The 23,805-nt window shown below is 39.4% G+C and overlaps 1 protein-coding gene across 2 annotated transcripts in view; it reads right to left on the reverse strand.

Annotated features, from left to right (window-relative positions):
* Positions 1-835: 835 nt before the first annotated feature.
* BASP1 (brain abundant membrane attached signal protein 1) overlaps positions 836-23,805 on the reverse strand; it is a 50,896-nt gene continuing 27,926 nt past the window's right edge. For both annotated transcript variants that reach the window (XM_074873963.1, XM_074873953.1), the window contains exon 2: positions 836-2,456. In XM_074873963.1, coding sequence (XP_074730064.1) covers positions 1,716-2,447 — 732 coding nt within the window. In that variant the 5' untranslated portion in view covers positions 2,448-2,456 and the 3' untranslated portion in view covers positions 836-1,715. The remainder of the gene's footprint in view (positions 2,457-23,805) is intronic.

Consider the following 23,805-nt stretch of genomic DNA (forward strand, 5'->3'; position numbering starts at 1 on the left):
CTAAACACAAGCCCACTCGTGCCTCTGGTATGTGTACAAGTTGCGTTTCTATTTAACATTGCCCACTTCTCTCAGAACTTCTGCTCAGCCTAAGAGTTTATTAATGGGCAAACCAAATATGCTTCTTTAACTAGTTTTACGAATCCTGAGCTCTGCACTGAAATTGTTGTCTGTATCTGGCAAGGATACCACTCAGCAGAAACTGAAATTATTCAGCAATTCTGCTGAATAAAAATGGGGCAAACAGGCAAAACTATTGAAAAATGTTCTTTATGCTAGGCTAAACTCGCCCCAGCTACACAAGTTTACCCATATTTGAAATACACAGTATTGGCCTTCTGTGGCACCTGCAGTTCATCTCCCACACAATGGCAACAGGGAAAAGAACAAAGTGTATTATCACTAGGAATATTTTAACAGGACTAGGATTAAATTTAATTGCCTTATTTTAAAAGATCAGATTATCAAATCCACTGTCTTACTCCTAGTTAAAACCCAGTCAGCATGCCTCTGGCTCTTTAAAATAGCAAGAGGCCATTTTTTTCACATTAAGTCAGGCAAAAGCCATTTCTACTTTGCCCAGGATAAAACATATATGAGATGTGCTGTTCATTTGCCACTTCTTCCAACCTCACCTGTGTATGACTGTGGCTGTTGAAGTAAGAGTTTATGGCAGCATGTTTCTAGGATGAGGTTGATGGTTCGTTCTTTGCCTCTACTTCACTATAAATAGGACAGTAAACAGCCCCAGATGTAACACTTCTTATCGAAGTGTAAGAATCTCCTTCACCTAGTTCCCAAGGGATAAAAATGAAGATTTAATCAGGCTTTACACTTTTATATTTTTTAAATTATTTAACTTTTATTACTGTTGCACCATTTATACAATTACATATAATTTCAATGCATCCATTGTACATTTTGTTTTTTCATTTGTTTTCCAATGAGTGTGTGTTGGTGTCTGTGACACAGAATGGAAGAGAAACTGGAACTGCAATGAACGCAGACTTTTTCATTTCCACTGACCAATAAACAGAACTACAGGTGCACCCAACCACGGACATGCATTAACTCGTCATGAGAAATCTAGGTAGGCTAAGTAGGATGAGAATGCTTTTTACTCCCAAAAAATATTTGGAGAGGAAGAATTGGAGGATTGGCATTGAGAAATATGTGGACAGCTAAGTGGGTTTTGTCTGAAAGTTGGCATTCATCCACTGCATAAAAAAAATATCAAAATAAGAAAGGCTGTAAATAAAAAAACCACAGAAAATACTGCTTTCATAAAGATCTGATTGCCTTGGCACAAACCTAGTGGGCAGAATCAAACGCATCACTCCCAAACCCCATTACAGAACAAAAAGAAGATTTTGATACATTGGTGGAGTGCATTTACAGCAGTTCAGATACAAAAGATGTGCTGTACTTTCAGACATCCATTTATTTTACTTTTTTTTTTTTTTAATCCAGGACTTGTGTCAAGTTGGCAGAAAGTATATTAGATATTTCCCCACAAAAATACTATTTGGATTCTCCCCCCTCCCTCCCTCCCAACTTGATGGGACATCCTTTTCATTTTTTCTTTTCTTTTTTTCTCCTTTCCTTTCTGGGCAATACATATTTGTTATTTCAGATCTGAAACGAGTTAGTATAGCTGAAAAAATAAAAAAAAGACACAGGTTGTTTTAAGTGGTTGTTTCAACAGGCTGTCCAATTTAATCTTGCACTGCTATGGTTTGATCCGAATTAGTCGCTGGAACTTCAGAAGGTTTCGCTTCCTCTGGTGGGGCTGCAGGGTCCGAGGCCTTAGCAGTGGAACTAGGTGCTGCTGTTGCCGCGGTCTCCTTGGAAGAAGGTGCAGCCTCGCTGCTGCTAGGTTTTGAGTCTGAAGCTGGGGCCACTTCACTTTTAGTTTCTTGGGCTGCAGGTGTTGCGGGAGCCTCAGTCTTTTTGGCTTCCCCTTCCTCTTTGCTCTTGTCATCTGCTTTACTGGGAGCTGTGGCTTCTGAAGGCTGGGAAGCTTTTGCATCATTGCTAGGCTCAGAAGTTTTGGGTGCTTCGCTACTGGCAGCAGGAGCAGAGGCTGCAGTCGGCTCCTCTTGCTTGGCTGCCTGTTCGTTGTTCTTCTGTGGCTCTACTTTCGCATCGACAACAGCCTCTGACTTCTCTGGTTCTGGTTTCTGGGTTTCTTCCTGGGTCGCTGTTTTCTCCTTCTCCCCTTCTTTTTCTTCTGTCTTATTTGCAGCGACCTGAGTATCCTTTTCACCCTTCTCCTCCTTGTTGTTTTCCTTCACTTCTGTGGTCTCTGTGGTTTGCTGGGCATCCTCAGCCTCCTTTGGAGTCTCTTCTTCCTCAGTTGCTGCTCCTTCAGCCTTCTTGTCTTTGTCTTTAGCTTTTTCATCATTGACACTGTACCCCTTCTTCTTCTTGCTCAGTTTGCCTCCCATGTTGGAGCTCTGTAACAGAAAAGGGAAGGAGATGGTTACCCAAAGCTCAGCATTTATCACTGAGAGAATGAAAATCAGATCAGCTGAGGTGCAAGAGAAAAATGGATGCTCGCTCCCGAAAAAGAGACTACATCAGGTTTGGTCAAATGTTATCAGCTGAACGCACTGATGCTGCTGAGCACCACCACTGCTGAGCTTACGTCCCACCAGCCCTGCAGCATTTCAGTCAGCAAACCCCCTTCTGCCACATCCCCCTAGGAACAGTCCCTCTCTAAATCCCTCTAACTCTGGTTACTTTTCACGGGGGAGGGTGGGAGTAACAAGATGATAGAGGACTAACATACATCACAATCTCTTGTCTTGAAAAAGGGATATAAAGGGTGGAAGTAGAAAAAAGCCGCGCTTATATTCAGGTTGGGTGCAAACTGAATTTGACTGTCAATTTTGGCATCCACCCCTCATTAACACAAAGTCCACTAGCACTCTAGCAAAGGCTATGAACAAGCTTTTCATTAAGGTTTGGAAAATCAAAGCAAGCCCAGAGTCAGTGAGAAAGCTAATGTTCTCCATAAGACAGAAGACTGCATCTACTCACTCCACTCTCACTGTCTGTTTTCAAGCATGACAAGCAATCAAGTACACAGTTTAGTTGTTTAAAAGAAGTTGAGCATATGTGTAACCGTATGAGTATTTATATACACTTTATGTAGGAGTCTTAACTAAGAATATAAAAAATTTTTCACAGTACTTCAAAGCCAACTTTGTCTATTAAAACAGAAGGAGACACAGATACATTGGGTCATTAATGAAGACGAAAACCTCTATGATTGGCTAAAACATTACACTTCCGGTAATAAAAAAAATATTCATACTCAATGAAAGGTTAAGAAAAAAATTTCCTAGTCTTGTACTATTTGAAATGAAGAGAAGGTGATTTTTTCAAAGTACTGTCAAACAAGTGTTTAATTTAAGAGCTCCTCCAGGGGAGATGAATCATTCTAATTTTCTGTTTTGCAAAGGTAGATAGACTTATAGGCCCTATATTTTTCACACAGTTGCCAAAATTATGACTACAAACCAGGAAAAATTCATACAAGAGCTCATAGAAGGCTGAATATTAAATGGTTTTAAATACCACCAAGAACTAGCTGCCTCTCAGCAGACTTTCTGCTAACACAGATACAAGGCTCAGGCACAGCCCAACAGCAAACTTTCCACATGTCTTGGGCAAAAAGGAGGTATTATCGTCAGCAGAGACCTTTCTGATTTCAGCTCTCAAAAAGAAAAATTATTTGCAAATACTGTTGAAGGGTTAGCACACAGCTCTACAAAATGGTAATGTAATGTTACTGAAACACTACTTTGTTGTCTGAAATCTTATGGGGAACAGCAATAAAAGGATTAATTTCCACAGAGCCACAGCTGAGCAATCTAATCTCTACCTTCATGGCAAATACCAGCTTTTTAGGTATTTAGGGCAGGCTATAAACATGAGTTTGTTATCTGACAAATTTACAGGCTTCTTGATACTCCATAAATATTGCTCCAGATTATTGTTTACATACAGTTACAATCAAATAGTTTGAAAGGGCTTTTGCAAGTCAGCAGGATCAGAGATTTATGCTGAAGTCATGTGTGTATCCCAATCTGCAATCCTTAATTAAGCCTGTATTTGTTTCCCGGCAAAGCCCAGGTACTGTAAGCCTAATTTCATTTGCTGCATCTTCTGTATTTTTCCAGATTTTGCTATTTCCATGGATAGTAGTAACTCACCACAATTTATATTTTCTTCCACAAAAAGCTTTTAACCTCAGATACAGCTGGCTACAGAATGTGTATGCCAAAGGACCTTTTAATAACCAGAGAAGCGTGCATATGAGAAATGTGCTCCCAAACTATGAAAAGAAATATGCACTGTCTTTGCTTGGAGGTATACTGTGAAATCCCTGTGTCTCAATTTGCATCACAGCCAGCTGGCTCAAGATACTGGAGCAGAAGATCAGGAAGAGGTTCAGAGACTATCATTATGCTCTATTAGTAAATATTTACAGTTACAAATGGACTGCCATCTTCCAGCACAGTTTCAGCTACTTTATAACAGAACAGATTCGCTCTTTGTGACACTGAATCTCACATTTCCCTATTTAAAAGCCACCTAGATCATCATCATAATAGCTATGACAGGCTATCACGCAAAAGCACAGCAATCATCAGGGTCATTGCCCAACCCTGCAGGTAGCAAGGCTACAATGTTCCTCTCCTCCTACATCTGAATTACAAATACTCCTCTCCCCACCTCACACACACCCCACCCCCACCCCACCCCCCCCCACCCCGGATAACAACATATCTGGGCTCACGTTCTCCAGAAACAGCTCCCACATGCTCCACTGCCTCAAACAGATGCTGATCTAGTCCCTGTCCCACCTTACTGCATCTGAACCGTCCAGTGCAAAGTCTCAGGATGCAGCAGACACAAAGCAGGCCTTTAAAAGTATTTTAAAATTACAACCAGTTATACCTGGAAGAAAAGTAGCATGTAGATCAAGGCGCTTAAACATCTCTGTGACTGTGCTGGGTATTCTTGCAGGGATAATCCTGCCTGGAGCCACATGAAAGTGAATCTCAGTGAAACATCTCACAAGTGAAACTGACAGTGAGGTGCATTAAGCATTCATACAAGGTTAAATCCACTCAGTATTACTACCTACGTATTAAGACTTGCAAGAGTCCAGACCTCTTTGCTGCCCCCATCAAAGACTCAAGTCTAACAAAAAGGAGATACCCTGTCTGTCCCAGTGAGACACATGGCCCCAGCTCTATTGCCCAGCCTCTCCCAATCCCCCTGCCTCTTCCTACTACCCATAACCATTGCATCAACCTTGTGAATGACAGACCCAAAAAAAAAATTTGCCGACAACTATTTACCACACAGGCTAAAACCCAGTATGGCTTCAGTTATTTCCACTACCATTGGCACGTAGTGGTTCTGAACTAGCTCTAGCAGCTACCAGCTGAGTGCGAAGCACTTTGTAGGAAGCATGTCCAAAAGGAAGATCCTTGAAAATTTTGGTGCTGAGCACCACTCCTGTAAAATGGCACAGCATTTGATGGCTGTGCCTCTTCACTACTGGACAGAAAAGGGTCTAAAGAGAAACAGTCTAGAAGCAGATTTTATATAAGAATTTGCAATATATCACTTCTTTTCAGGGAACTTCGATGAACCAGTTGGCAGACCAGTGCTTCAGAAGAGCAAGGTCAGTACACCGCTTAGAAGTTTTAATAGACTTTATCTGCTTCTCAGCATGCTCAGTATTCCTTGACTGTATGTATTGCTCTTCTCATGGAAGAAGAAACAGATCTAGAGACCACTGTGGAGGACTTCTACAACAGGAGCAAGGATTTCTTCAGTTTTAAGAGCTGCTTTTCATTGTGCTTACCCTGAAGTTTCCATTCTCCTGCAGAAAGCAGGAAGAGAACTGGAGAGCTTGCACAGGTATTTCTCTTATTGTATGGAAGGAATAATCTGACTATATCTGTATTACAAAATATCATGTCTACAGGTCACCTAAAGCATATGAAGCACTTTGAAAACTGAATATTTGTGATAATCAGGACTTCTTGGGATAACAGTGTCAAAAAGAGTTAATGTCAGTAAGACCATAATACAGCAAGAAGAAGAACTCAGAACATTTCAGATTTTACACCTGAAGACTGAGCTGATCTGATGAAGATGAGTCCCTGGAACACAGCATACATCTGTATAGTTTGGGAAAATAAATATTATTTCAAAGTTTTATATTTCAAATTGTGATTCTATATTGAAAGAGTCCCTAGAATTAGACTCTTACTATCTCTCTCTTTTGTCAGTAAAGATTTGCCTGCCCAGTTAAGATTTCTTATGTGCTTATAAATCTCTAAACATTTCATTTAGTACACACTTTCACATCTCATGAGAGGGTCTGGTTATTACGAGAATGGACTTGCTATACCCTCAATCTCAGTACAGAGAACAGTGTATCAGGAAAGGACAAAACACAGCTAGCACCTGTATACTCTGACTGCCAAAGCTAAACTTCCAAAGCTCCTGTTCAACTTCATGCCAAGTGTGGGGAGCTCAGTCCACCTCCAGAAAAACCAGTTCAGGAATATGCTAGGTATCTTCTGAAATCCCATTGCCTTCAGCGTAATGTAGGCACACGCAGTGGGTCAGGCCAAAGTAGCCCTTGCACAAGCCTGTTCCCAGGCATGAGTTATCTCATATTGCCTGCAGACAAGAGCTGTAAAATGCACATCCCTCCCTACGCAGCACTTCAACACTCCAAATCAAAGGAAATACCGATCCCAGAAACTGGCCCACCCCCCAGCTGCTCAAAATAAATGAAAAGATCTTGAAGAAACCACTACATCTCTGTACCTCGTTGATTCACCCTACACCTCTCTTAAAAAAAAAAAAAAAAACAAAAAAAACAAACAAGTTTTTATAAAGAGACATATAGGAACTTAAGGAAACAAGGAATTTCCAGACACAATTTTTGAAAGATTTTCTGAAACTTTTATGAAAGAAAAAAAAAAGATCTTACTACTTCTCAAAATATGCAGTACAATTTCATGCTTCCCATTCTACACATGCACACTCAGAGCCACTCCTGTCTCACCAGTCCAGCTCAATCAGTTTACCAGGTTAATGTTAAAAGATGCCTGTAGCGTACCCCTAGATAGAATTAGACTAGCTAGCCTTGTCTTTTAGCTAAAAAGCCATTTTTTTCTGTTCTTTCTCAATTATTCTCACACATCTTCCTTTTCCTCTGATGTTACTTGGAATTAACAGGACAGAAAGGCTAGGTCTCTCAGGTTCTGGCCTCTTCACACATCAGTAGTAGTGACCTTTTCTTGTTCTTCTCTTGTCCTTCTCTCCCTTCCCTTCCCTTCCCTTCCCTTCCCTTCCCTTCCCTTCCCTTCCCTTCCCTTCCCTTCCCTTCCCTTCCCTTCCCTTCCCTTCCCTTCCCTTCCCTTCCCTTCCCTTCCCTTCCCTTCCCTTCCCTTCCCTTCCCTTCCCTTCCCTTCCCTTCCCTTCCCTCTTCTCTTCTTTCTCCTCTTTATCTTTCTCCTTTCTCCTTTCTCCTACTTTCTTCTTTCCTACTCTACCCTCTTGTTCTGTGTTCCTTATTGTTTCAGAGCAGCGATGGGAACTGGCTCTCCTACAGTCAGACTGGTTGTGGTGCTGGTGCAAGGGAGGCAGCAGGAAGCACACACTTGACCACCTCTCCCTTACAAAGAGAGGTCTGGGGGTGGCACACAGCTGTGCCCCCAGGGGCCAGGCACCTCACAATATGCCACACCTGCAGGACTGTGAGCAGCACACCGCCTTCACATGGCACTTACATCTATCTGAGGGTAACAAGATGCTAGTTCATTAAATGCACACAACAAAACATGCCCTGTGGTCTCCACATGCCCTGGTTGTTCAAGCCAACTCCTTAACACTCAAGAATTTGGTGTGTTTATTGCTGTGAGACACACAATAATAAATTGGGAACATCTCAGCTTGGCACTTGTGCTGCTTTCTTCATGGACAACAGATGATAGATTTTTGTCCTTTCCTCAGCATGTGCACAGTCCTGTAACTACTGTGGTGCCTCTTTCCTTCCTCCAAAGCCTCATGAATCTCAAGATTTAGTGAAGGAGTATAAAAAACAGTGAATGTTTAAAACACAAAAATTGTGTTCACTTGGTTTTCTAACCTTGATCTTCAGAAGAAGCCAATTCTGATTTTGGTACTGGCCTGTTTTCTTTTAATATGCAGCCGATAAAGGAATTCTAAGAAGTAATAATGCCAAGTCTAAGGGTTCAATTCTCAGTCAGATTTCAGTTTTATTCTCCTCTGGTGAGAAGTAGAATACATGTGATGGAAATTTCTTTAAAAAAAAGAAAAAAAGGGAACTTCAAGTTTTATATTATTTTAGAATTCCCGGGGACACGTACACCTCACAAAAATGGGGAGGATGATGTGCTTTTTTAAATATGGGCCATCTGTCATTAATATATCTAAATTATCATAATTTATATTAGATTCCAATTATGAGATATAATAATTTAAGCAAACTACAGGCTGCTATAAAATTGTGCCTGGCTATTTAAGAATTTGTACATGAATACCTGCTTCATTTGAGAAGCATAACTACTAATAATACAGCAAGTTATCAGAAAAGTTAATAATCACATGACAATTATTTTGAGAGCAAATGAAAAAGTTGTACCTGAGCTATTACTAAGATTGATGTGAAATACTTGAGCTCTGAGGTATGTATGAATTCATCAATTAGGAACCTATTTTTTTCACAAACAGAAGAGGAATGAAGACCCACAGTTTCATTACAGGCAAAGGTTTTGCTAAAATTATCAATTCATTTAGCATCAACCTGAAACCACAAGTACTTTGCACCTGCAATTCTTCTTCTGTAATTGCTCTTCTGTAATTCCTGTGTGGAAAAAAGCTAGCTAGCTAGGCAGAATTCCCCTGAATAAAACTAAAATTTATCCATTATTTGATCAAAGAACGATGAAGATTTTGTGGGTTACATTGAAAGCAACTATCAAAGACTTTGGACTTGCATCCTCCTGAGTTGGAGGACTGTACAGCTGAAGAATCCAGAGACACATAGTTACTGAAGATCCACTATCCAGTCTCACTCTGGTCAGACACCAGCACTACTTTAGCTGTAGTAAAGTCTGCGGAAACATCAACTGCCTTATGCAGTCTGTGCGTGTCACCCGATATTAAACCCACTTAAGTGAAGTTCTGACCTGTGTACTGCAGAGCTGCCCTGTAGAAGAGTGCTCCCGAATGTAATACACCTCATTTCTCTAAGCCAATACACCCTTAGCTTCTCCAGCTACAAAGCCATCTTGCAGAAAACATGAGCACAACATGGACCAGTCTTGCCTTCCCAAGTCAACAAGCGTCATGGAAGAAATGCTCTGCTGTGTACGAACTCCCCACTCACCCCAGGTGAGGCTGTGCTTTGTAGGCAGAGGTAACATCTTTTATTAGACCAGCTAATATACATCTCCCCTATTCTCCTTAGATGACTGACTACAGCTGATCCATTTTGGTGTTACCATTATATGATACTTCCCTCTTGCTGGTTTCAAATCAGAATCACACTGTTTTGCCACAACTGTTGTTTTTTTTTCCAGTGATCCAACACAACACTACATTGCCCAGCAGCATAGATACAATTGCAGTGCCTCCAGTTTCATCCCTGGCAGTTCCTGCCAGGCTCTTTTGCATTGTTTATAACAGAAACACAAGTCATATTAAAAACTGCACAACACAGAAGAAGCATAAAATACATTATTTTTACAGTGCAGTGTATGTGTTGCTCAGCCTTGCATTCGGTTCATCCAATGCTCTGATGGCTTAAATTAAAAATGCTGCCATCAACTTCTATTTGCCTCATCTGCCCTGTTCAGCCTACCAGCCTTCCTAGAGACCGGAGACCGAGCTCATGTTCAAAGCATTTCTCCTACATTCAGATAAATGGCATATGTTCTTTTTTGTTGAATAATAAAAGCAGCTTGCAGACATGCTCATGCAGGTACATACATGCAGCCAAAAGTCAGCCTGCCCCAGACTGAGATCTTAATCACACTATTGTTAGGCACACAGCTGGAAGGGGAAACTGCTGTAAACACCTGTTTTGCAGAGACTGAGATTAATTTTACAAGAACACCTCTTGTAGAAATAGTTTGCAGGCTTCAAAATAACGTGAAAGACTAAGCCAAAAATATAAGCATGTGCCTCCTCCTTATTCTTTCTGAGTTGCCACATCACTCTGGGGTTTGTGCATGACTCCCCAGGAAGCAGTTTAATAAATATTTCACACTAGCCAAAGTTTTCTAATCTGTATCCTAGAATTAAGTACCCAAATAGGAAATGATGCAAATTTCAGAGGTGGTTATTGCCCACATCTTTCAAACTGTTCAGGTCTCGGGAACATGCACAGCCAAGGGTGAGGCAAGATTCCACACATATTATTCCAATTATGGCCAGCCACATTTTGCCTCCCTCAAAAACTTAAGACACCACCACCATGTCTAATTACAGAAACATGCAAAGTGATAAAAGCCTAGATAAAGGAACGATTTCCTTCTCATTCACATTTTGCTTGAATTTTGCCCCTCCAGCACCATCTCTATCGTGGATCTCAATACCTCAAATATGCTTGGCTTGCAGACCCCTGAACTGTTTTGGGTGCCTCCAAAAGTGACAGTCCAAAAATATAACAGTCAGATGTTAGTAAGCAATGAAAACATCAGCCTACTCGACGCTACAATCCTAGTGAAGAGAAGGTGTAGGAATATCTAATTGTATTTCTTTAGCCTCATCCTGAACAAAGAACATACAGTACAAGGCACATGAAGAGATTTCAAATTCATGCTTTCTATACCAAAAAAAAAATTACTATACAATCCTCATTTACATGTTTTCTTCAGTAGCAAAGGTTCTTGGTTACTGTTTGCATAAATAATAAACTTACCTGCCATTTCATTAACAAGGACATGGAGAGCCACGTTCACGTTTTGAAAAAGGCCTTAGGGTATTTAATTAGGGAACTGACACTGGAGACAATTATTTATGGGGATTTACATTTACATTATATCTGTTTTAACATTCCACATTATAAAAACTGTAATACTTTAATGCCCATTTAAGTGGTCAAACTAGTTTTAATTAAACTTCAGACACTCCTTAGAATATAAATTACAATATGCTATAAGAAACAGATACATTAACTTTGAAATCTTGGAACTACCAGTTTTATTTTTAAAATGGATTCTCCAAGGGACTGCTAAATTCTTCAGCATTTTTCTTTCCTATCTCTAGGCTGCTCATGGTGCTGCTCACTGGAAAAAGCACTGGGCGTATGCCTCGGCTGTAAGAATACATTCTATAGCTAGGAACAGGAATCTTAATAGACAGCTCAGACCTATGATAGATCATGGTAATCCTTAAACTATGTATTTTCCTTCTTCTGTTTGCATGACACAGGCAATGAAACCACGTTTATAATTATGAACCAAATTCGATTCTCAATTTTGGTTTTCTTTTTTCAATACAAGCCACATGGGCTGCAGCACACCATTTCTGACTGCAGCACATGACTCCACAATTCCACCACAGAAAGGACAAAAACAGGGAAGCAAGACCAGCCACCAACCACCCAACTCAGCACTCTCCACTGTGGTGTGTGTCATGGTGTTCATGAGAACACTGCAAGTGTTTCCTTCCAAAATACATGGTACCTAGTTTACTCAGTAAAAAAAAAAAAAAAAGAAAAAAAAGATTAGCAATTTAAATGAAGTATTTATTGTTGACTCCTTCATTCCATTACCTAACTGTTAAAGTATTTTAAGATTTAGGATCTAGTTAACACATTCTCTATCTGCTTTTATCTGTTTCAGCTCTATATTAGGCAGCAGCAACAGCTTTTCTCTATTTTTCCTGAAAAGGAAATGATTGCACATCTACTTGATGCTCCAAGAGGTACCACAGCTTCAGGTCTAGACATCAGAAGGGGTTCGTTGATTTTCAGAAAACACACACAGTTCTCTTCTCCTGAACCTCCATCACAGAACATGCAGCTGCTTCAGTTACTGGTGATGTGCCCACCTTCCCAATAACCTCAGCCCTGAACACCGCAAAGGCACTCCTCAGAAATTAAGGTATATGCAGGAGTCACATGATTAAACCAGTTTCATCCTCTAGTTAATACACAACTGCTAATGACAGTTAAATTAGTCATTAGAACGTTATTCTGAAAATACCTGCAAGTTTAACATTGCATTAGAAAGCTGAGTACACTTACGTCTTTAGGAGAGTATTACACATCATGCCTCTGGTGAAATTTAACCTCTCGCAAGCAACCAATACAAAACCTACTTACCACCTCAGCAGCACTTACAGGGTATTTTACACCAATCTCCTAAAGAGCTGCTGCATTTCTCCTTGGAATAACAACTTTTGACTTTCAGTCTCATATACTAATTTTCAATTTAAATTAAAAATTCTGTACTAAAGTCAATGTGTACAGGTCAAGTCATGTTTTGCGTAACATCAAAACTACCTATAATTAAACCCTGCAAGACTTTGGGCTAAATTACAAGTATTTTTCATGTTGTTAAGAAAAAACTCCTCCTCATGACCACAATACCAGCATCTTATCAGCTCTCAGCTTCTCACAGCTCTGTTGTAATAGTGTCTTGTATTAAAGACATGCTCAAAAGAAATGAGAGCAATGTAAGCCTAAATGCTCAACGTTTTGGAAAACTCTTTACATTCATGCTCCTGGACACTCATTTGTGCCATATACATTTTCTACCAGACTGTAGCTTGGTCTATTATATTAAGTTTGTCACTTTGGTTGTTCTCACTTCCTGGTTCTCACACTAGCACAATATGTGTTTTTTTAAAACACCGTACATTGAACACAAAAGAAAATCTCATGTTCCAGATTTTCTTTTTTGATCTTATTTAGAATGCATGTTTATACTGGATTTTGACTTTTTTCCCTTCCCCCTCCATTTTTTAAACAAAGCATTACATTCAAACTACCAGGCTTACCAGTTTCACTTTAGTCACTGGGAGAGGATTATCAAAACGACATGGAATCGATATACAACAATCACTGGCAAGCAAAGAGCATTAAACAGCTGATTTCTCTTTGTGTCTTAAAAATACCTCTTGATCTTTTTCACCACTACACATTTCACCACTCCTCTAATGGCTCTTCGAAATAACAAGACATCTAGGCAATCTTTTATTAAGACTGGCAATATTCTCCAAAATTTGAGAAATGAGAGCAGTATTTCCTGACCCAGCTGAAGAACCGTAGGTATGCATCAACAACTGCTGTCATGTGGAGCCTATTACACTTCCTCAGTGCCACATTTTGCTAGTAAGCTAACACAGATTCAGAGCGAGCCATAGCTGGTTGAGAGGAGAGAGGCAGAGTTTGCTTTTCGTTTTCAGTGGTGCAAGCTGACAGAGGGGGCTGCAGAATAAAACCAGTCTCTATTACAGAGTTTTGTCTTGTGTCCCTACAGGATAATGGTTTGCTTTGAGAAATCCACTTTGAAAATTTAAAGTGTTTCTAATAATCCCAAAGTAAGAGCTATGCCAGGCAACAAGCCATATAAGCTGTCAGATATGTCACCTTGAATTCAAGACTCTCAGATCTGGATTGATTGCCTAAGTTTCTTTCTGACATCTTCACTGATTGTGCTTTCTCTTTTACTTGGTTTTGTTTTGGGTTATATTGGGATGACTGCTCAGCTCTGCTAGAGGGAAGGTTACATAAGACTGGAGGCTAACAAGTCCATTTGGCAAGATGTAAAGTGAGCAGCCAGTGCAATCCATAAATTGCACTAAGAGATTTATGTTCAAACCAGGCAAGGCAGAAATCCGATTTAATAATTACTCAGCCAGAACCATTCCAAGCTAGCAGCTACCCAAAAAGCAGAAGAACAAACAATGCAGCAGGAATTAAATGAAAACTAGAAATCAAGACAGGAGATCAGGTGTATATCTCCTTTCAATAAAATAGCTTGGTTTTCTTTTCCATTTAAGTACCAGTAGGAAATCTGTCCATCTTAGACCTACCAAATTTAAACTCACTAAATGAAAGCAAAAGAAAAATAACTTTGCAGGGATAGCTGTGGAGTTGGATGTAGTCCCTTTCCCTCCACCTCACCAGAGCACTGACTTGCATTTTGTGTCAATGAATGTAATTAATACCTAATATGGGCACAATTCAATTTCTGCAGTTCAGAATGCATATCAGTTGCTTTAGATTATATTACTCTTGATGTAGACTAGCCCTCCATCAAGACTGTATGTATGTCAATTTGCAATTCTGGTCAACTGAGACCATATAACAGAAAAGACCTTATTTTCCAAGGTCCACATGCTGTACGGAGCGCTATTTATAGAGAACACTTAGAGTCATTCCTTTGGTTTAAAGAGCTTTCAGCCCATGGCTATTTGAAAAATTATTTATTCTAACCAAAGAAGGCAGGCAGACATCAATATAAAGTATAACGGAGCTATTCCAGGATTAAAATGAGAGAAGTCTATCAAAGCAATAGAGACTTGAGAAACATGGAAAACTAGTTTTCATTTTTCAAGACAGAACCATAAATAACAAGAAAAATACCACTATAAAAGTTCTGTTAGCTCCTTCAGCAATAATACATTTCAGTAGTAGCCCATGTTTCAAACCAGCACTGGGGTCCAATTTTGCTGTCCCCCATATTAGCACATATGTGGAATCCATCCTCCTCCACGTTTCAGGAGAAGTGAGACGATACCAATTCATTTTAATGCCATTAACAGAACACAGCTGCCAAGACTCCCAACAGCCACTGGCTTTTACAGGGGTTTTTTGTAATCTGTTCTTTTGGCTGGTGAGGTAGCAATGGTCAGACAGAGCAGCACTTAAATTTGGGGTTTTTTTCCAGAGTGCCTCTGCCCTGCTGCCTCAGCTCTGGCTCCTGGCGTTTGGCAATTACTTTGCTTGGGAGGTGGGGAGAGGGAGCTGCACTTCATAAACTTTAAGATGTTGTCTGTCATAAGCCAAGAGGCATTCAGCTCTACAGAAATCATGTACACAGTTCTGCTCACTGCAGTTTTCTGGGTAATCCCCCCAACATGCACAAGTTGAGCACTAAATTCACACGTCCCAGACAAGGGGGGCAGGTCTAAATATGATTCAAGTCCATAAAAGTCTCATATCTGTATTTGGAAATAATACTTTCAAAGGTCTTACACTGTTTCAGAAAATGCTAAGTGAGCCAGTATCAAGAAATATGTCTCCAGAAACACATAACTATTTTAAGAGTATTTGCAACCACAGATCTTCATTGAAATCTCTTACCTACCACAATCTCTTACTCTCCTATATTTCTTTTATTTTTAATCACATGTAACTGGTAAACAATACCACAGTTAAGCTTATTCTATGATTTATACATAGAACAGATAAAAACCTTTTTTCCATAAATGGCCAATTTCACTGCCTACTTTCAGGTCAGCAATTCTTCACTATAAAAGGGCAAGTCTTCTATTGAAGTATTTATTAGCTTTTGCAAATGAATGATTAAAAAAAGGTTTCTTCTCAAAGTCTATTCTGTGTGAATATACGGGGCTAAAAAGAGGGGTCATTTTATGCTAGTTGCCAGTACCTGCAAACTTCTCTTATGCCACACACTTCTGACAGAATCTGACATGAGTCACTTCATTCAAACATAGAAATCAAATACAGAAGGAATTATTCTCTTTATTCAGGGCAATTTAAATAATGCAAAATTACCATCACACCATTACATTTTGTCATACCCTGCCAGTCACACTTAGCTTCACATGTCTGTCCCAGCTCTGCATCTTTCTGCAAATCTTAAAAGAACTAACCTCATATCCCTAAAATCACAACATGCTCATTTGGAGCAGGAGTCATCTTCTCCAGGTGAAACTGCCATCCTAGAGCAGTGAGACACTATCTCCTGGTTTAAACTTCTGGGAGCTGTCAGTATGAAGCATACCATGGTAAAAATGACAGACGAGATCTTCCCTTCCAAAGCCCAAATGCAGACACATATTACTGCAATAAAACTGTAACATAGTACAAAATCATGAGAATATCTCTCTCTCCCTATTTTCAGGGGTCCACAGCAGTTTGGGGTCAGAGGAGGCATGAGCACAAAACCTACTCAGTCTCTTCCAGTTGCTGTTGCCTGAAAGGCCACCTCATTTGCAGCCCAACTTCCCCATTCGCAAAATGGGATCATATCACTTTTCATCCTCAGAAAAGGTCTGCCTGATGCCAACAGGTGCTATAAAGGGTTGGAGATATTCTTCCTTGTTTTAAAAAGCAAGCTCATTCCGTATGACTTCTTCACCCCAAATCTCTGTTAGAGAAGGCTATTCTTCTGCATATTGGCACTGTACTGAACTACTGTTTCTGAAGCTTACCATTATATTGCACATATTAGGATAGTATAATGAGCAAGACACTCATCTAGATTTTACAGTACTGTGCTAATATTGCAATATGGAGCTGCTAAGCATCTCTGAACATTTTCAGGTATTGCTGAAAGCGCTTTCTGGAACCAAGCTCCTTTGCATTTATGCCTCTAGGCTAAGAACATCTGTACATGGATATTTTGATTTATAGTTCCACATACACACATTTCGCTCAGTTTCGGTTCACTTGATGAGAAGGATTTCTTCTCAAGCTAAGAAAGCTCAGGTGTATCCAGCTGGATAAAGATGAAGCTACTGCTTGGCAGCCATCTTAGTGCTTTATTAAAGACAGATGTAAGAAACCAAAGTAATTTGGCTTAAACAGAACATTGTGAATCCTTGAAAAACTACGATAAACCCCTTTTAACCTGCTTTCATGAGGTTTTCAGGTCTTGTACTAACACATCATGGTCAGTGCTATGTTTAATCTATATTTATTAATTAGACACATGTCTTTGTTTAAAGGACATCCCTTTTAGGAGTAATTATTCAAATTTGAACAGATGAAAGAGGAAGCTCTAAACTGGTTCACTAACTTTCCAAGACCTTTTTAAAGATTACAGAAGTTTGAAAGTTCTGAATTACATTTGTCACATACTGCAGAAGCTGCCTTTACTACCTACAGATCTGAGCTGTAGTGACTACAGTCATAGAAAGTTGTGAAAATTAGAAGTGTCTTCCTTTAATGTGCAATTAAATGTCAACTAGACATAGTGACATGGCGCTGCTGGAGATGATGCTCAACAGAGCAGGATACGAAAGGATCATCTTCAAGGCATGGCAGGAATTAGCTATTTGAAGGGTGACAAGTTTAGGTAAATTCCCCTCAGTAGCAGCATTTTCACATAGCCTACTCAAACTAGTCAGTATTCTGGAGTTTCAGAAGCCTTGGTAAGTAAATTAAGATCAGCAGTGTAAATTTGGCCAGGTAAATAATACCAGGGGAATAAAGAGCAGCTGTGTTGGTCTCAGTTCTTAGTACCTGCACTGAGGGACAAGCAGCTACAGAGGACTGCACTGTGGGCTCGAAGTCACAGACCGAATTTGTGAACATCCAACTTTGTACCCATTGACTTGGATGTAATCTTTTTTATGTAGATTTTGAAGGAATTGTGGTGTTGTACTATGAGTAGATGAAGGGCATACACATGTTGTTGCAGAGACTCCTGCTTCCATGCAGGTTACATCGTGGCAATTATGTAAATGCAAGGCTTTTGAAAAAAAATCTCCTATCAGTGTCTGTTGAGCAGGTTCACAACCTATTTATAGTCACTGATTAGAAAACAAATTTATCTTAAAGCAAAAAATGTTTTTGGATTAATTTCAAAAATAAGAATAATTTCCATGTAAAAAGTTCAAATAACAGTTACAGAGGAAGAAAATAAGATTAAGAGGGGTTTTTGTCTTTTAAACTAAAAGAAAACTATTTTTATTACCATATTTGTCAGAGGCCAGTCAGGAAAAATGTTATGTGTGCCAAAAAATCTTGAAGATCCTAACCTGAGAAAGAAGTGAGGTTAAAGTAACTAAATAACATGGGATCATAACCATATGACACTCAGCTTCAAATGACCTCAGTTTCTATGAACATATATTTGGAAGTTCTCAGCTCAAAATTTTATCATAACCTCAGAGTATGTGGAATTTTTTTAAAGCGTCAGCTCTAGTATTTACTACAAAAATAATCTAAAATTTAATTTCTAATCCTCATTTTAGCAAGAACAGTCCTGAAAGAGTGCTAAACCCAGAAGGCATTTTTTGCCTCATGGTTTCTTACAACATCATTCATTTTAAATGCTTAAGGCTGGAACACTGCATGCTTGCAAGGAGAGGAAGGTATCTGAAACATTCATTAAAAAAATTAATGTCAATTTATTTCAGTCATTCTTTCTTACCTGTTAGCCTGGTATTCAGAGAAATTCAAGAAACACAAGGGTTCTTTAAATTTATTTTAAAATTTGTGTGTTTCTCCTTAGCATGCTTTGTTCTGACAAGTTAAGCTTGCATATTCAGGAGTCAAGACATCTAGCACCATTTGAAATAAACCTGACAAAGGACTGTACAACAAGGCAACAGGGAAGACAGAAGAACTGTAGATGGAAAAGAAGAAAACTGAGTCTCTGGTAACTGTTACATCAGGATTGCAGAGATGGGAGTCTGTCAAAATCAGTACAGGTAGAGAAAGGAGGCACTCCCAACAGTTTTTCCATTCAAACCTACATGGAGAATCCAAAATTGTCCTAAAAAATTTAATTACCTTTAAAATGAAAAAGTCAAGAACAATTTTGTTGTCTACTAGCTAACTACAGTGCATCACTGCAAGATGATCTATGCTATTATCTCTCCATCTACTGAGCTTGTGGAGTGTTTTGACATAAATTCCTTTGCTCATTTGCACTTAAATGATATTTTTGGTGTGCTGAGTGGTTTACCAGCTGGAGCACTATAACAATAATTTGATTTTATTTATGTTATTTATAGCACAGAATTAATGCACAAATGAAAACATGGGAATTTATATTGGCTGTCTGTTAGGCCATTTCAACTGTTTTGCCTGGATATTTTTGATCATCTTTTTTCCTATCTATCTCATTCCTATTTTTAGCGACTGGAAAATAACTACTTGCTATCAGGCTAGATTAAAATAAAAGCATTTCTAAAACTTGTTCAGAGTAATGTGGTGATATTATCTGCTATACCAAGTAATTCAGATACAAATCAATGTACAATTTCAGTATTGCTGAAGAGATGGGAGTTTTCTCACTTATTTTTAAGTTCCAAATTTTATTTTCATGAGTTTCATTTTCAAAATTCAGTTAAGTGCTCTTGAGAGTTTTTCCTTATGATCTTCTCCTCAAAGATAACTATAGATGACAGCGCAAAGCAAAAACTGAGTCTTTACAAAATGCCATCATCACCAAGAATAATTTTGCAGTTTCACTTTAAGAACTACAAAGTAATGCTTAGAAATGCTAAACAAAAGTTGATCTGCAATGACTGTCTGTAATTCAGTACTTTCAAATGAGTATTAAAATACTAAGTTTTATATTTAGGAGGGTGAAATTTAGCTGGGATGTTTGATCACATCTCTAGCGTTTGCCAGTACAACTCCCTTTCAATAAAAAACAAGGAGAGAGACAGAAAGACTCCAGCACTGTTTGCTAGCCCTATGAATGAAGTTAGAAGCTGGATCAAAGAATACTGAACCAGAGGCTCTGAAACCAGTTGGCTTTGTTGAACCTCACATTCAACAATTTTTTTTCAAATATCGAGTGTTTCCTATGCAGCCTAACTGTATGACATCTACAGTTACTCAAATATGATCCTCAGTTACCATAAATATGTTCATACTAGCAAGCAGCAGCTGGAAAACAGTAGTATCAATGGTAAACCTGGATGGGTATCAGTATCTTCAAGCTAATAGCCAGAGAAAAGCAGTATTACAGTTGTACATGGCCACCTGCCTATACAGATTGAGAGCAATCAACTCTTCTCAACTGAGCGTCACTCTCCTCAGACTGCTTTAATGACTTTAAAACATTGTTTAGAAGGTTATTGAAAGCATATTCTTTACATTTGCAAGGTACAGTAACATTTCCCCACGGTAAATTGCTGAGATTTACAGCCTCGCCTTGACTAGCACCTCAGCACGATGCTGTGGAGCAGAGTACAGCACTGGGTTTATGAAGATTCGGCACATGTGATCAAGCATGTGGAACAAAAGTCTTAATGCTCAGCTGCAAAAACATGCAACAATTAATTAAATATTTGACTACAGCAGGATGAAATTAAAAACCTGACTTTCCATTAGCACTCTGTAACTCTACCTGGGACTAAGGTCTAAGAAAATAGAAAGCCCTGCCTTCCCCCATGTGACATTATCAAGCAGTTGACAGTTCTGTTAATAAATAGACAGGAGAAGAGAGCAACAGGAGAGCAACTTTGTGCATGTACACATTCTTGTGTTAGAAAGAGAGATATTAGACCACGACTACAATTAAATTCACCAGAAAACTAAGTCTGGAGTCTGTGAAGAGGTAGTAAGATCTGAGAAAGAGGTGTTCTTTCTCCTTCTTATTTGGTACTGGAAAGGCACCAAAAAAAAAGGAAAAAAGAGTAAATGTCACTCTACATTCCTATTCAGGGGCACTTCATTGGGCCTGTCAATCTCTGCTCATTTTCCATCGATGGTTATCCACAGAAAATGGGAATGCATCACAAAGCTGTTTATTTTCCATTTAACACCCCACCTGGAAAGATCAGCAGTCTTGCAGCTCTGAAAGGCTCCATGCTCCATGCTAAGATTTGAGAGACCACCAGCCCTCAAGAGCACTATGCAGATTTGTGGGCACCATGAGCTGAACAACCAGTCACAGCCTCAAACATCGATATCTAGATGAAGCCACTTCCATACAATTATTGATATGAATGCCTCCAAGCTGTACTTTTGTTCTTGGAGCACGATATTGCTGGGAGGTTTCTATAGCACTAATAAGACTCACTCTCTGATCAGATACTAGCATAAATTTGGTACAGTAGGTTCATGGAGGTTATTAATCCTGTCCACCTAAATCCTCCCAAGATGTAAAGTTTCAACTCTACTTTAAATGCAATAAGAAAAAAAAAAAAATGCAACCAATCCTGTCATTTTTCTCTCCTGAGAAGCTACAGGATTTTGTATCTCGGCTATAACTAACTAGTTGGTATCTTTAGGTCACAGTGCATAGCAGACCTAGAAGTCTGAACAACGTGTACTTGCTAACACATTCTGTGGAAAAGGGACTTAAAAATTGTTAATTAGTTCTTTTATTCTAGGCTGTGCTTTAATTCTTTTCTACAGCAGTGTTTTAGATCTCAAAAATATTAAGGCATTAGGGAACCAATCTGGGCATTACAAGCATAGCTGCCAAGAAAAGCTCATGTGTAGAATCTGAGAGTTGAAGGTACTGAGGAAAGTGAAAACATGGATTTAGACTAAGGCCACTAGCCAGAAGAGGAGCTACTGAAGTGTGAGAAATTACTGTAATTCAGAAAATAAAGTCACTCGCTGCCATTGTCCATACTGATGATGGTCTGACCACAAACGTCTAACAAGCAATACCAGGAAAAGGTTACTGAATTGGTCTTTATGCTTTTCTGATTATTCAAATGTAGTGTAAGTATCTGACAAATGGTAGACATCTTTGCAGCCCCTGGGATTAGCAGTCATTTTAGGATGCCACTGATTATTTCTGAGGTCAATCTGTGTAAATGTTAAAGACTGAAACTGCTTTTATGTCCAACAAAGTTTTCAAGAGAAGGGGAAAGGATGAAAGGGTGACCCTTTCCCTTTAGAACATTTCTGAAGAAAGGATGTCTCTTATCTGCTTCTACAGCAGACACTGGAACATGGCAGATCACCTCCCTCCCATGTTTTTAACCATGTTCCTCACTGAAGGAATACCCAGTAAATTACCCTAGCATGCACAGTTGTGGACCATCACACAGAGAAGGCAAGATGTCCTCTGTTCTAACCAAGAAACAAAAGCAACTTATACACAGGGTCATTGTGTCCATATTGCTGCTTAGCTCTCTATCACCATGACAGAGCACCTCGGCTCCAGGCTGTCCTATGCATGTTGAGCATGGGAAGTGCCCTGTTCTCCTTCTCCTGGCACCAGTTAGCATCATCTTCCTGCCTCCTCTGCACTGGCATGAAGCAAAAGACCCCACGAAAGAAGCTGGAGTTACTAGATGAAAACACACAGAGGAGAAGATTCACTTTTACGCTGTGAGAGAGGGGAGGAGAGGCAGAGAAGAGAGAATAGAAAACTAGATAAAAGGATATATAAGAAATCTATTCTTCTCATGTTCAGAAAGAGCAAGAATATGCTGCCACAAGACCAGCCTTAACCTTTTTTTCCACGGGGTCCTTGCAAACAAAAAGTACTCCCCACCCATCGCTGTAAGTCAGATAATGTCCCATTACACTAGCTGCTGTACACAGGTGTAAAATGTTTTCCTAGACTACTTAAGAAAGGTACAGCATTAGCAAAACACCAAAACAAAACAGCAAACAAAAAGCTCTCTCAGACCAGTAGCAGCAATTCCAGCACTGGAGCTCAGCATCTGTTTGGACGCAAGCCTGGCTTGCCCAAAGTGCCTGGTGTCATGAGGCAGTGGCGCAGTCTAAATGCAGAGGACTAGGCCCAGCAAGACATCAAATAAAATTTAACAGCAAAGTGTACAGAAAAAAGCAGTATACTTAACTCATTCTTGGTAAACAGCCATACAGTGTAGTTGGGTTGAGATGCATAGCTGAGGATCTGAGCAATCTACATTTGCCATGACATTCAGCAGAAAAGGAGCATAAAAATTGTTAAATGGGTTGAAAAAATTCTCACCTTGAGTTTAATCTAGAGCAGATAGAAAATAGTTTGGTTACTCAGCAACATAAGTTTTTCTTTTTTTATTGTAACAGATATCTGAAATTAGAGGCAATAATCTACGCCTCTATAACTACTTTTATAACTATATTGCTATGACTACATAAACTGCATTTATATGCTGGAACTGATTTCTAGTCATGTTTTCTGTGACATACAGGGATAATAAATTGCAGTGTCTTCTGTTTTTTACCGGCACCTTCTGCTGGATGTCACATTTCGGTTCATACACTACCTTTCATAAATTACCCTCCCCCTTCACTTACAGTGCCCCTTCACTTTTATGAAACACAGCTGCCAAGGACTTCAGTAACAAAGAAATTCCCAAATTCTCCCAGTCTCAGCCATTTTCCTGTCTATTACACTGCTTACTATGTTACAGTGGTGTTATGTGAAACAAGGCTGCCTTAAGAGTATAGCTGCCACTATCTATTGACACAGGACACTTTAAAATGAGAATGTAGTAAGAGTCAGAGTTCAAGAATCGCGCGCCCAGTCCAGCTGGATAACATACAAACATCTTACAACTCTGTCTCATTAAATGAGTTCAGGGAAAGGGCATTGCTAAAAATGAAGAACAAATGTCTTGATTTACACATCTATGCAACATTTGCTGCAGTACATTAAACAGTAACAGAAGTCATTTTTAATGCAGCCTCTTTCACTGAGAAGCACACAATGACACTGCATATGTGCTGCTAAGGAGGAACCCGGAAAGGACACGTACAGCATAAGTCATTTGTGATACATTTTACTGAAAGCCCATACCAGTAGAAGGTAATGACGGCAGTGTGGTGATGTACAAAATATTTCTCCAGCTACTTAAACCGGGATTTTCAACCTTTGCCCT

The sequence above is a fragment of the Strix uralensis genome, chromosome 1, assembly GCF_047716275.1.
Source record: "Strix uralensis isolate ZFMK-TIS-50842 chromosome 1, bStrUra1, whole genome shotgun sequence".
Classification (NCBI taxonomy): domain Eukaryota; kingdom Metazoa; phylum Chordata; class Aves; order Strigiformes; family Strigidae; genus Strix; species Strix uralensis.